The 13025-nt window shown below is 40.1% G+C and overlaps 1 protein-coding gene across 2 annotated transcripts; it reads right to left on the reverse strand.

The window, feature by feature from the left end:
• Positions 1-395: 395 nt before the first annotated feature.
• Positions 396-7522, reverse strand: LOC149305386 (uncharacterized). Of its 2 annotated transcripts, none has more exons than XM_089478098.1 (4): positions 7381-7522; positions 4019-4058; positions 1277-1617; positions 396-918 (listed from the first exon to the last, which is right to left on the reverse strand). In XM_089478098.1, the coding sequence occupies exons 2-4, from the start codon at positions 4035-4037 to the stop codon at positions 880-882; spliced, it is 399 nt and encodes a 132-aa protein (XP_089334224.1). In that variant the 5' UTR covers positions 4038-4058; positions 7381-7522; the 3' UTR covers positions 396-879. The 2 variants fall into 2 exon arrangements, with proteins under 2 accessions (XP_089334224.1, XP_089334225.1); XM_089478099.1 differs by having other exon boundaries at positions 7376-7522.
• Positions 7523-13025: the final 5503 nt, after the last annotated feature.

The following is a 13025-nucleotide window of genomic DNA, read 5'->3' on the forward strand; positions in this document are numbered from 1 at the left end:
TGCTTTGCCTCAGACTCTTCATTGCCTTCCTCCCACATGTGCAGCACTTTGGCCTGGCCTGGGCTACAGACAGACATTTTCCTTTGGGGCTTTTCCTATTCTACGCTGCAACGGTTTTCCCATGTATCCCACCTTCCCATAAAAAGCATTCTTCTCTCTTACTTTCAGTTGCTACTAACATCCTTTCTCTTGCATTGATCACAGAATGTGCCTCCTTCTCTGAGGCAGTAGTGTGAACTGTCAAACCGCTATGATGCAAGAAGTCATGTCGATTAATGTGCAACCAAACTGCAACTTCAGTGTATTCTTGGACTTGCTTTTTTTGGGAACAACATCCTTACTTGAGCCAAAATTGCACTCATGGTAAATAAAAATTTTCACACTACCTTAAAACAGTCTCTTTTTTATTGCACAATTATATATTTTGGTATATTCTGGTGGTCAAAAAACAGTATGGTATACTTCTTTATATAATGAATTTTGCTATGTTTTCATACATACACTGAAGGTCTCACTAAAGACTTTGCTAAGCTGGATTTTTAAATTGTGTGGATATTTCATATAATTATTGCCTAATGGAAAATGGATACCAAATCATTCCAAGAGATAGCCCTGTGAGTCTGTTTCAAAATTACAGCGTAAAAAGGACAGTTATGATAAATGAAAGCTTATATTAGACTATCAAGATATTTTTTTTAATCATGTCTTGCTGGAATTGGTAAAAATTTAATTTACTATATCACATGGTATGATTAATGGTGCAGATGAGTAAGAAGTGGATAACAAGCAGTGTATTACAGAGATACAGAAGGACCTAATGGCAGCCTAAAGGGCTGGAAAGTGCTAGAAAGCTGGGAGTGAGAGCAGAAAAGGATGTCTTCAGTCTGAATCTGAGCTGCTGCTGGAGCTGGAACCATGCTGAAAAGAGAAAATGGATGTTGATAACACTTGGTATCTGTTATACTCCCCTTACCTTCCCATTATTTAGCTTTGACCTTTTCAACCCAAAATATGAACTCATCTTCTCGGTTTTTTTTTCTACCTGATTCTTGGAATCATTTACAATGGAATATTTCAAGTTAAGAATGAGGTAGTATGTAGAAAGATAAGACTCCCCTTCCCCAAATTGCCTTGATTCTTGAAAAGCCTTGATCAACCACACAATAGGAACTATTGCCTTTTCTGTCTTTGAGATATCTGGATCTACCCATAGCTGTGCTGAAGTCACCACTTCAACAGCTTGGCTTTCCAGGACAGAAGCCAAATTGCTCCTTACCTTCTTGCCATGATGGCCGTGGCCATGATGGCCATGGCCATGCTTGTGATGCTTGTGCTTTTTGTGATGCCCATGATGACTTCCAGGAGGTTGGCAACCTGGTGGTGGCAATGGCTGTTGGCATCCAGGTCCTCCAGGGAACATTCCAGGTGGGCCAGGTGGGGGAGGGTGATGCCCATGGTGGTGGTGTTGTCCATGGGGAGGGGGCCCACATGGTCCAGGGAATCCAGTGGGTGGAGGGTGCTGGCCAGGGTAGCTTGGATTTGGGTATGGCTGCATTCCTGGCCCAGGATAGGGTCCAGGCTGGGGTCCAGGAGGGCAAACCTGCGGAGGTGGCATTCCTACAAGGATGCAAAATGAACAGATAAAAATCCAAGGCCTTCATAAGTAAATATTTTATTGTGGTCAATATATAGCATTCTTCAAGAACAGTGGAGGGAAGCACACAACATCGAGCCAAGATAGAGGTGTTACAATGTTAAGGCAGTTCTAAACTGCATATGTATGCCATAGGCTGCATCCACACTGCAGAAATAATTCTCTGCTCCGCTCTGGTGCCACCACAAACTGCCATTTCCATAACATGGAGCATAACATGACAGTTGAAGCGGTGTCAAATTGGATTATTTATGCAGAGTGGATGCAGCCATAGACACTGTAAGACACCTACTCTATTCACTGGAAAGAAAAGAAGGGGAGCCAAGGCCTTGTTTACTTTGTGCCTTCCCCAAATGATGGTGGGGGAATCATAGCATCATGGCTCTGGAAGAGTCAATTGAATCTATTCCCTTTCTAAATGCAGGGAATGCAGCTGGAGCATCCCAGCAAGAAGCTGTCTAGCCTCTTTTTGACAATGTCCAGAGACAGACCCCACCACCTCCTTATGTCATTGGTTGCATTGCTGAACCGCTCCTACCATCAAGATGTTCCTTCTCCTAATATTCAATTAAAATCTGCCCTCCTGTAACTTCAAACCATTAAACCTGGTCCTACCCTTTGAGGCAGTAGACAACAGGCCTGCCTCCTCCTTTCTTTGGCAGCCCTTGAGGTATTTTAAGACGGCAGTCATGTCACCCTTTTCTCAGTCTTTCCCCATTTGTTTTGTTCTCCATGCCGCTTAACATCCTTGTTGCCCTTATATGAACCCACTCCAAGTTCTCTATAGCCTTCCTAAATTGAGGCATCCAGAACTGAACATAGAACTCCAGATGAGGCCTGACCAGTGCAGAATATTGGGGGGGGGGGGGTATTGTTTCCTTTTCTTGGAAGCTATGGTCCTATTAATGCAGGCTAAAATATTAGTTGCCTTCTTTGCATCACCATCATACTGCTGGATCATGTTCAAGTTGTAATCATTAATAATCCCAAAGTCCAGAAAATTGTTGGAGATGTAATACTGCTAATGCTTCCTTAACTGCTTTTGGAGTTGTCTCATAGCTTCCTATTTTTGGAGAAAGTAATTACATACGTAAATTCAGTTTTGAAAAGTTCTTTGTTATTCAGGGACATGCATATTCTTTTCCATTATTTACCTATTTCTTGTAAATTAACAAATGGCTAACCAAAGTGAATTTTTCATGCCCTTTTAACAGCTAAAAGATTAACTTCATTACTGGAAAGATAATTTTTCTGTACCAGTGACCCAGTGAATAGCAGATCTAACAATGCTCACAATGTTTAAAAGAATGATATATGGGTAAAATTTACGGATGAACTTACATTTGGACATTTGGTCAGCTTTTATAGACACTTACAACTAATGTGATTATTTTTCCTTCTTTTGTGTTTTTATTTTCCTGCTTTTGCTATACTGGAACATTCTTGAATGTAACTCAGATCCCTTTTGAATGTAAACACATTTAAAATAAATAAATAAATTACATTTATTAAAAAAAATAACTTAGGTCCAAAACATATTGCAGAAATAATCCAGTTTGAGACCACTTTAACTGCTCTGGGTCAATGCTAGGGAATTCTGGGAACTGTAGTTTTGTGAGACATTTAGCCTTCTCTATGAGAGAGCTCTGATGCCACAAAAAACTACAGTTCCCAGGATTCCCTAGCACTAAGCCAGGGCAGTTAAAGTGGTCTCAAACTGGATTGTTTCTGCAGTGTGTTTTGGACCTAAGTTATTTTTATGCAGAACCAGGAACAAAACCTATTCTTTCCTTCTAAATGCTATTGTTAGTCCTGAGCAGAGTCATTGAATCAAATGGATTTGCTTATAGGCTGACCCAGCATCCAACAATTTATTCAGTGGGTTTAGTTTGCATGGCACTAACCAGCAGACTCCTGCTGTTATTTCTTATCCTCTTTGCATTCAAGGCTTACGAGCACTGAGCTCCACACCCTGAGTTCCTGACTGCTCTTGAAGATCGGGAACTCAGACTCACTGAGTTCCACTACAACCATTTTGTTCAGATACAAACTATACAAAAGCAAACACATCGCAATAATGGCTAGTGGGGTTATTTGGCCAGATTTCAGTGGGGACTGCTTAGAGGGAGCAAGGATCAGGGAATGCAGAAACGGGAAGTAGCAATTTTGCTCTCTGAAAATAGGAGCAACCAGCACTATAGGCTGGGTCCCTTGTGATGTTGCTCAGACACAGTTTTGTAAAAGCAGCACGCTGGAGACCTTGACCACTTCAGCATACTGGAAACTGAAATGTACTGTCTGCTGAAGCTAGAGCCTGGCTGAGAAAGGCCTTTGCAGTTTGCTCTGTCATAAAGCAAAATTTACCTTGGTTAGAGTTCCACATGTCCAAGGAGAAGGTCTCAGTCTGCAAGAGAGAAAAACAACTTAGTTAGAAGAGTCATTTTTCTCCCCTTCCTCTCATGAAACTCTTTCTATGCAAGGTTTGCCAACATTCCTGGCATGGCTTCTGTGCCTTTCATCATAACCTGAGGTGAAAGTGTTCTGTGAAATTAGGTATTTGATATGTCTGTCATTATTCTTGTCAAATGTTTATACACAGACTCTGGATCTGTGTGTCTCTGATGGTGCATTGTGTGAGAGAAGAAATTTATTCAGATGATATTTCAATTACTTTAATTAGGGCTCTTCATTACATTGACCTGTCCTATGCAGTGCTGTGACCACCACAACACACATATATCATCATGCAGTTCACTTTTTAAAAGACTACAAAACTAACTGCCATTTTCAGCCATTTGCAAGTAACTGTTATGTGCTTATGTGGGTGGGGGGAGCATACAAGAAATTGGGGCCCTGCCCATTGCTGGTAAGTGCCCACCTCCAACATCCTTCCCAGCATGAATTTGGCCACTGTGCAAAAAGGATTCTCCTAACCTGACTTCTTTCATCAGAAGTAAGACTAGCTGAACTGAGTTGTCTATAGGGTTGCAGCCTTAATTTTCTTTGGATAAGAGATAGCCCTGGAGACTGTTGTTAAAACTCTATTCAGTTGGAAGGAGCTGTAGTTGGTGCTGGTTTTTGGATTGTCGCCATAGAGAGGTTGACTAACTGAACCTGGGTCCAAAGCTGCAGTTATCCAGAGTTCCAATGCATTGAAGCAGAATGAGGGCTTTATCACATGAGGCTCTTCTGCTGCTAAAATAGCATTGTTTGTAAAAACGCTATGCAATTGGATTTGCTGTCTTTTGTATCACACCTTAGCAACCATTCCAGGACTCCAAACTTTGAGTTAAAAGCTTATCACATACAGCATTTGGGATTGCTCACCCAGTACCTCCTCCAATACATTATCCCCACCACTTTTTCTAACACACACACACACACACACTGAAATATAAATGAAAACAGTTTTATGTTCTAAAATATTTTTTTTCTTTGTGGAGCAGGGTCTTCCTGATAGGGATAGATCAGACATTTAGCTTCAGTTTTAACTAATCACTAGCAGATGAAAGCCAGCAGCTAGTCTGATATATCTGTCTGATCTATCTTAATGCTGGCTTTCATTTGCTAGAGATTAGTTAAGTCTGAAGCTATGAGTAAGAAGAAGATCAAAGATGGTGTTTGTGAAATAAATGCTTTTTTTAATTGTAAAACTCATTTTCCCATATACTTCCAGGTGTGTGTGAGAGAGTGTGGTATATGTGTATATGAGACAGAATGAGAGAGAGGGACTCCAGAAAATGTCTACAAGGTGCGGGTGGAAGTAAGCAAAGTTTTGATTTCTTTGACAAGTCCCAGGGGGGTGACATGTGCTAATTGGGTTTTTTTTTTCTATAGAGTATGAAAAAGGGTTAAACTTTCTCACTTACTTTACGGATTGAAAGGAAAGCAAATTGAAATTTCTGCCCCTTTTCCTCACATGATCACAGGCACCTAAATCACACCCAAAGCATCCAAAGCACACTGATTTACCACCCACTGACCACTCAAAATTGGCATTAAAGCACAATTGAACTTTCATGCTGGAAATCACAGCAAAACAGTAGTGGGAAAGAAGGAAATTAATGGATTTATTTATTTATTGTGGCAATAAAAGAAACATATTCAAAACAGTCTCCCAAGGATGAGCAACAGAAGATGAATGGTATTATGTGAGAAGCTCCAACTGAAGATGCAATTATCCTGCTGTAATTGCAATTTACCTGCCTTGTGTGATGTGTATGTCTTTATTAATTGGATGATGTTTAAGAACTCCTTGGATCAAAAAACCATTGAAGCCAAAATCTTGCGACATTCTAACTCATATGGTACACTGCTTACCTATTTAACATGCAATCCTTTGGGTTAATCCCTACTAGAATGGACCTATTCAATTAATTACTCAATAGTGAAATCCCCTTGATTCAATGGGTATATTCTAGTCATGAGTAACAACATGATTTAGGTCATGGTTTGTTTACACAGGGAGTGGGATTGAGCAGAAATCAACAGCCAAAGGTCACATATGAAACAGCCATAAGAATAATCTCTAGCCAGAGATGTGCTTATCCTTTTTATGGGAACCAGTCCCATACAGTAGTTATACTTGCCCCAAAAGCCAAATGTGGCTGAATACTATCTGGCTTCAGCTTCCATTCATTAGGAATGTTCTAGATTTAAACTATACTCATTCACTATAAACAGAGATAGAAACACTGGCAGGAAAGAATTGTCCCATTACTCTGAATGTTAATAAACCAGAAAAATTTGATTCAATTATGTTTATGTTAAAGGAAGCACATTTTTAACAACTGCGTTAATTTTAAATTGGCATTTACATTTCTGTTACATTGCTACAGTAAAAACTATGAGACAGAAAAATCCCTTACATGATTTTACTCTTATCTTTCTTGCTTTGAGCTTTAGACAGAAGAAAATACTTCAGTGAATTTTTGAAATACCCTTTTCTCATCTATCTCAACAAAAACATTTCTCTTTTGCTAACCAAAAAACACAACAATAATATTGTTTTGCAAAAATTTAGAAGAGTTAGGCTTTAACAAGCTGAATAATGTAAAAATTGTTGGTTATTCAAACTGCCTTTCATTTAATTAATGACGTGACTTTCTTAAAAACTTAAAATGTTGCAGAACTGTTTGTGCTGAAACACTAACTTAAGTCTATCACTTTTCTTTCAATTTTTTTTGTTTAAGTTAGTTTTGATTGCCAGATATTCAACTTAATTAACAACGTGTCTGATTTTAATTAGTTCTTACTGCTGAATATTAAATATGGTCTCAGTTAGAGCTGTAACCGTATCCTAAAGAAAGGGTTACTGAAAGCATTATCCAAAGGTTCAAGAGGAACACCTCATATATACATCTCTTTCCTAAAGAATAATCTCCTATCCAAGTACCAACCAGGGCTGATCCTGCTTAACTTCAAAGATCAGACAAGATCTAGTGCCTTTAGGGTATTTAGGCATGGTTTCTCAAGGAATACCCTATATAGTATAAATGGAACATATCTATTTCCAGTTGAAATACACATGAAAGCTAATAAAATATATATGTTTTCTTATTTGTTCCATCAACGACAAGGGCACTGGCTATTAATCCCTTTAGTTATTGACACAAGTTTCGTTCCCAGTTCCTTGCCATGCTCAGGGATGAAATCCATCCCTTTTCTCCCTAAACACACTATTTCTCTTTTTGTAAAAGAAAAAAACTAAAGCATGCATACATTACCAAAAGTGAGTGCTGCACAGCGACGAGTTGTCCAGGTAGCTGCCTTCTTTCTTCCTCGATTACGCAGTAAATGTTCTTCGCTTATATAAGCACACCTGTAGCAATGTCAGACTTTCCTGCCAGCCAGGGAGCAAGTGTCACAGCAAAAAGGCCAACCAACCAGTAATAAACGGCACTTGTTGTGGACTTTTCACCCATTCTTTTGATAATTTCCGGTTTGCCAACATTCCTTTAAAGCCACAGCTCCACACCCAAGCACGAAGGTCTCCTGACTGGGTTAGAAACTAGGTACACAGTGATAATATAGGCCTATCTGAGGCCCCCACCCCACCTCACCCCACTCCCCAAAATATTGGAGTTGGTCATGCTTGTCAGTCAGTAGATAGCCTGCAGAGGCTTCCAGATTTATCTAAAGAAGAGTGAATTCTCACACTGCATCCCATTGGGTTTTGTGGGGCTTTGCTAGTTGTTGGACTTCCACTTGTTCTACTATACTGGTGAGCTGTTTCTCGTGATCTGATGTACCTGCACTTGGGGCCTTATGCAGGGCAGCGGAAACAGCATCTCGAACTCTGCAGAACAGTAAACCCAATATTTGCAATGAATTCTTACAATTTTAGAAAAGATAGGGCCCATACAGACAGGCCAAAATAAAGCTGCTTCAGGTCACTTTGGAGGTATGCTGTTCAAATGACACATGCATCTTAAGAGGCCAGAAGCTGCACCAAAGCTGAGTTCCAATCCTTAGAGCTGGAGCATGGCTTTGGCACGGCTTCTGGCCTCTTAGGGCGCATGCATCATTTAAACAGCATACTTCCAAAGTGACCTGAAGCAGCTTTATTTTGGCTTGTCTGTACGGGCTCTTAGTTGTGCAACAATGCATTGGTCCTGAGTGAGCTCTGTAAAAGTGCCTTGCTAACAACTGAACCTTTCCCCAGCTAGTACAGTGTACCCCTGAGAAAGCCCTACTCACAAACTGGTCTATTTAAAAAATTAAAATACTCCAGAATTAAAATACTCCTCATTAAAAAAATAACTTCTCATTCCAGTCAAATAGAATGTGATCAGCCACATACGATTCACAGGAGTTTGGGTTTCTTGTGAGGACAACCCAAAAAAACTTAAACTACACAGAAAAAAGGCTTCCACAGAAATGAGCCTTTTTGCCATCCAACCGCTTTCTATATTTTCAGATAGATGTGTATTTTCAGCAGAGGGAGAGTGATGATGCATCATAGATGCAAATGTGTGCAGGAAAGTAAAAGCAACCATTGATGGGAATGTGTAAAAATTCATAACAATAAAAATAATACACTTATGTGTAGAATAGCCCTCATTCTTTCTTTTGAACATGGGTTGGGTAAATAATTAAAGTGGCTGGGAAAGCAGATCATCATCTGGACAAACATAAAGAAGAGAAGGAGATGGGATAGAGGTGGTTTTAGTCACCTTTGGAAGATTGTGGTAACCGGCAGGAGCTGTATGGAGGAAGACTTTAAGGCTCTCTTGGTAGCCAATGGATAACACTTCCAAATGAAACTGGAAGAGTGTCTCTAGGCTTAGATCTGTTGTGCTAAGGTTCTTCATCTTGAGATTTAACATTAATACTGTATGTCCATCCAGCTTTTGGTAGGTAACATATACGATGCACACTAAAGTGTTCACAACAAAATCAAACATATCTTCAAAGTCCAGAGAGTAATTAAGCTAGCTCCCCAGCACCCTTCTGTGTGCTAATACTATTTCCAGCACTATAGCAAAAGCAGCCCTTAATTCATTCCCATTGAAAGATGTTCTATATGAGTAATATGTGATGATGGGATGAATGAAACAGGTATGATGCCTCACTCCTATCTCTTGAGATGCTGAAGATCCTTTGCTGTTTGTCAGCTAATCTGTATCTATTTGGAGATCCCTCGAGTGGCATCATTGGGGGCTACAGGGGGTGCAGACTGCACCAGGTGACACCCTAAATGAAGGGTGACAACACTGCTCTTCAAACATCTGCATTTTGGCAGAAATGAGCTGTAGTATTCACTTGTATATCTTTAAAATGTTGAAGAGATGGTGTGAATGGGATAAGGCTCAGTATGAGGAGAAGGGAAATGCCCCAGGGCATTTTTTTATTTATTTCAAATTTCAAGTTTTATTTTTTTAAGATTTTTTTTAATTTAATTTTTTAAAATTTTCTATTAAAGCATCACATTTTACCAAATTTTCACTGTAACCACAAGAAACTATGTATATGTAAATACGTTTATTCTGTGCATATAATATTGTAATTTAAAAGTACAATTTTAATTTTACTAGTTGTTTATCTCACATGAACAACTGTTTCTGGAGTGACTAGAGGCCTCCTAGCTCCAGAGGTTTCTGGATGAAAAAGATTATCTAGATCCATTTCAATCTGGCTTCAGACCTGGCTATGGGATGGAGACAGCTTTGATCACCTTGGTGGATAACCTACGCAGGGAACTGGACAGTGGAAGTGTGTCCCCATACAAACCTGCTTGACCTCTCTCCAGCTTTTGATACCATCGTCCATGGTATCCTTCTAGGCAGCCTCTCTAGGATGGGATTTGGGGAAACTGTTATGCAGTGGTTCTGGGTGGGGTGTGTGTGTGTGAACTCAGAAGGTGGTGTTGTGGGACTCCTGTCTGACTTCTTAGCAACTGGCTTGTGGAGTCCCACAGGAATCTGTTCTGTCCCCCATGTTATTTAACATTTACATGAAACCACTGGGACAGGTCAACTGGAGTTCTGCAGTGCAGAGTCACCAGTATGTTGATAACACCCAACTCGCTATCTTTCCTTTCCATCTGATTCCAAGGAAGCTGTCTCTGCATTGAATCAATGTCTGCTGTCAGCATGAGGGAAAACAAATTGAGGCTTAATCCTGATAAGATGGAGGTCAACATCTGGTCAAAAGGTAGATCAGGGAATAGGGACTTTGCCTGTGCTGGACAGGGATATACTCCCCTTGAAATCTCAGGCTTGCAGCTTGGATGCTGTTCTGGACTCAACTCAGAGCCTGGATGCCCAGATTTCAGCAGTGGCCAGGAGTGCATTTGGACAGGTGAATCTAGTGGGTAAGCTGCACCTGTTTCTCGAGACATCAGTTCTGGCTATAGTGACACATGCCTTGATTACATCCCATTTGACTACTATAACTTCAGCGGGTTCAAAATGTCGTAGCTAGAATGCTGACCGGGGCCAGTTATAGGGACCATATACAGTTGTCCCTCCATATTCACTAGGGTTAGGGGAACAAGACCCCCGTGAATATGGAAAAACCGCAAATAACAAAAACACCATGTTTTTCCCGGAGAGGACACCTCTCTGGGAATCTCTAGGTCCTCCAGTGCAACTCTGTGGTCAATGTCCAACATACACTGACCATAGAATGGCACTGGAGTAGCTACAAATGGTCTTTCAGTGCAACTTTAGTTAAAGTTGACCACAGAGTTGCACTGGAGGACCTATACAGTCCTAGAGAGAACATATTAATGAAATCCGTGAATAATCAAATCCGCAAATATCAAAGCCGCAAATATGGAGGGATGACTGTAACTCCCTTGTTCAAACAGCTTCATTGGCTACTGGTTCATTTCCAGGCACAATTCAAAGTGCTGGTTATGACCTATAAAACCCTATACCAATTCGTTCCAGACTATTTGAGAGACTCAGGGACTAAACAGGCCACCCCTTTCAGCACCAGATAGGGGTCATGGTAACTACATGCCACGGTGCCAATCTGGCATTTCCCTGACACAAAGAGGAGCCGCATCGGGTGACACCAACCCTAGTGACACCACCAAGTCCCTCTCATCACCATCTGATTGCCTGGGCTTCCAAAAGCAACATAATCCAAACAGTCAGCATCAAGACTCCACCTGATCACTTTTACAAACTTCAGACGTCTTACATATTCATCATTTATACAAGCAACCATATAGATTTTCATTTATAGGGAACTGAACATCTTAAATGCCTTCCGTAGGTGTCAAATGCACAGGTATCCATGGGAGATCATTTTATTCCTTAGGAATTGCAACCCATTGCAACATCAGTTATATGTATAATAAGCATTTATATATCTAGATTAGAATGACTTCATTATGAGAGCCCATTTTATTGATAATTAGTGATGTCTATGAGCCAATATCTATGAACCAGAAGCAAATAGTAATAGTAATAAAATTTTATTCGGTCATTGAGCAGTATAAAACCAGAAGCAGTATTATCAGCATCAGAGCTGTCTGAAGTAATTATATCCAGGTTGAAGACAGTTAAAAGAAAAGACTGCCTTTCAGGCTTCAGGAGCTGGTTTTTCTATATTACCTCCAGCCACTTGCTGCCCAATCAGAGATGAACCTCACTAGTCTCCAAAAATGCAAAGATCCTCCTATCCAATCAGAGATAAGATTTTAGTAACCCTTTATCTGAGGCCACTCATTCAGCAATAGCTTGGGAGTTTCATTGCCCAGTTATGCTCTTCCAGGCATCAGACTGCATCAGCCATCAAATGTTAGTAGTCCTTTCATACCAGTGCAGTATGCTTTTTTGGTTTCTTTACAAGCCAGTCATTTGTTTCTCTTTTGGACTATTTTCTCCTCAGTTCCTTTGTTTTGGCTTAGTTTGCTTCATGCCCAGATCTAAATGGAAAGTGTCCCATCCTAATATTTTGCAGTCTCAATACACTCCCATTTATCCAACCTTCCCTGGGAAAAAAATATTATTCTCTCCTTCTTTCAATTGATAGTAACCCCCTTCCTTCTGCATTGATCAGAGTGCCTCCTTTTCTAAGGTAATACTGTCAAACCACTGATGGAAGGAGTCATGTTGATTAATGTGTGTCAGGATCATCATTGCTGCTATGCATGGTAGCTGCAGGTTTTGATATGCTTTTTAATACTGGATGATGGGATGTACTATACTACTGGTGAAGCTAGTATAGGTGGTGGGATTGTCCATGGTGCCAGATAATAAGCAGAAGTGTGGGAAAGAAAAAATGAGCTGTGATCTATCAAGGTCATTTCCATGAGATTGCCTGGTACCAGAAGAACAAGGAAGGGTAGTCTTCGGAAATAAAATGTTTTGGTTTGTATACTAATATGATTTAAGCCCGTGAAAACCATTTGAGTTGCCACGTGCTTTTCATATACAGTGGGCCCTTGGTATCTGCTGGGGTTTGGTTCCAGGACCTCCCATAGATACCAAAATCTGTGGATGCTCAAGTCCCATTAAATACAATGGCATAGTAAAATGGTGACCCTTATGTAAAAGGGCAAAATCAAGGTTTGCCTATAAAAATCTGTATATTTTAAAGTATTTTCAACCCTTGGATGCTCAGATCTGTGGATAAAACATCTGGGGATAAGAAGGGCTGACTGTACTATATAACTGAAAATGCTTCAGTCCTGACAATATTGTTATGCTGCGATAAATCGTTTTCTGGAAAATGTTTTCTGACTTTGCTGAAGCTTCTGTTTATGAAGTTAGCCAGTACATGACAATGTGTAACCAAACTGCAACTCCAGTACATTCTTGGGATTGTTTTTTTCTGGAATAATATTGTTAATGTAAGCCAAAATTGCACTCAAGGTAAATAAATGTTTTCACACTATCTTAAAAATAGTGCCATT

Source organism: Sceloporus occidentalis, unplaced genomic scaffold (assembly GCF_023333645.1).
Source record: "Sceloporus occidentalis isolate IW3139 unplaced genomic scaffold, rSceOcc1.0.p SCAF_12, whole genome shotgun sequence".
NCBI lineage: Eukaryota > Metazoa > Chordata > Lepidosauria > Squamata > Phrynosomatidae > Sceloporus > Sceloporus occidentalis.

Bases quoted from the DNA above. Each gene is read 5' to 3' on its own strand.
- LOC149305386 (XM_089478098.1), bottom strand. The intron at 919-1,276 runs GTAAGGAGCAAT...TTCTCTTTTCAG, and splicing joins ACGGCCATCATGGCAAGAAG to CATGGTTCCAGCTCCAGCAG.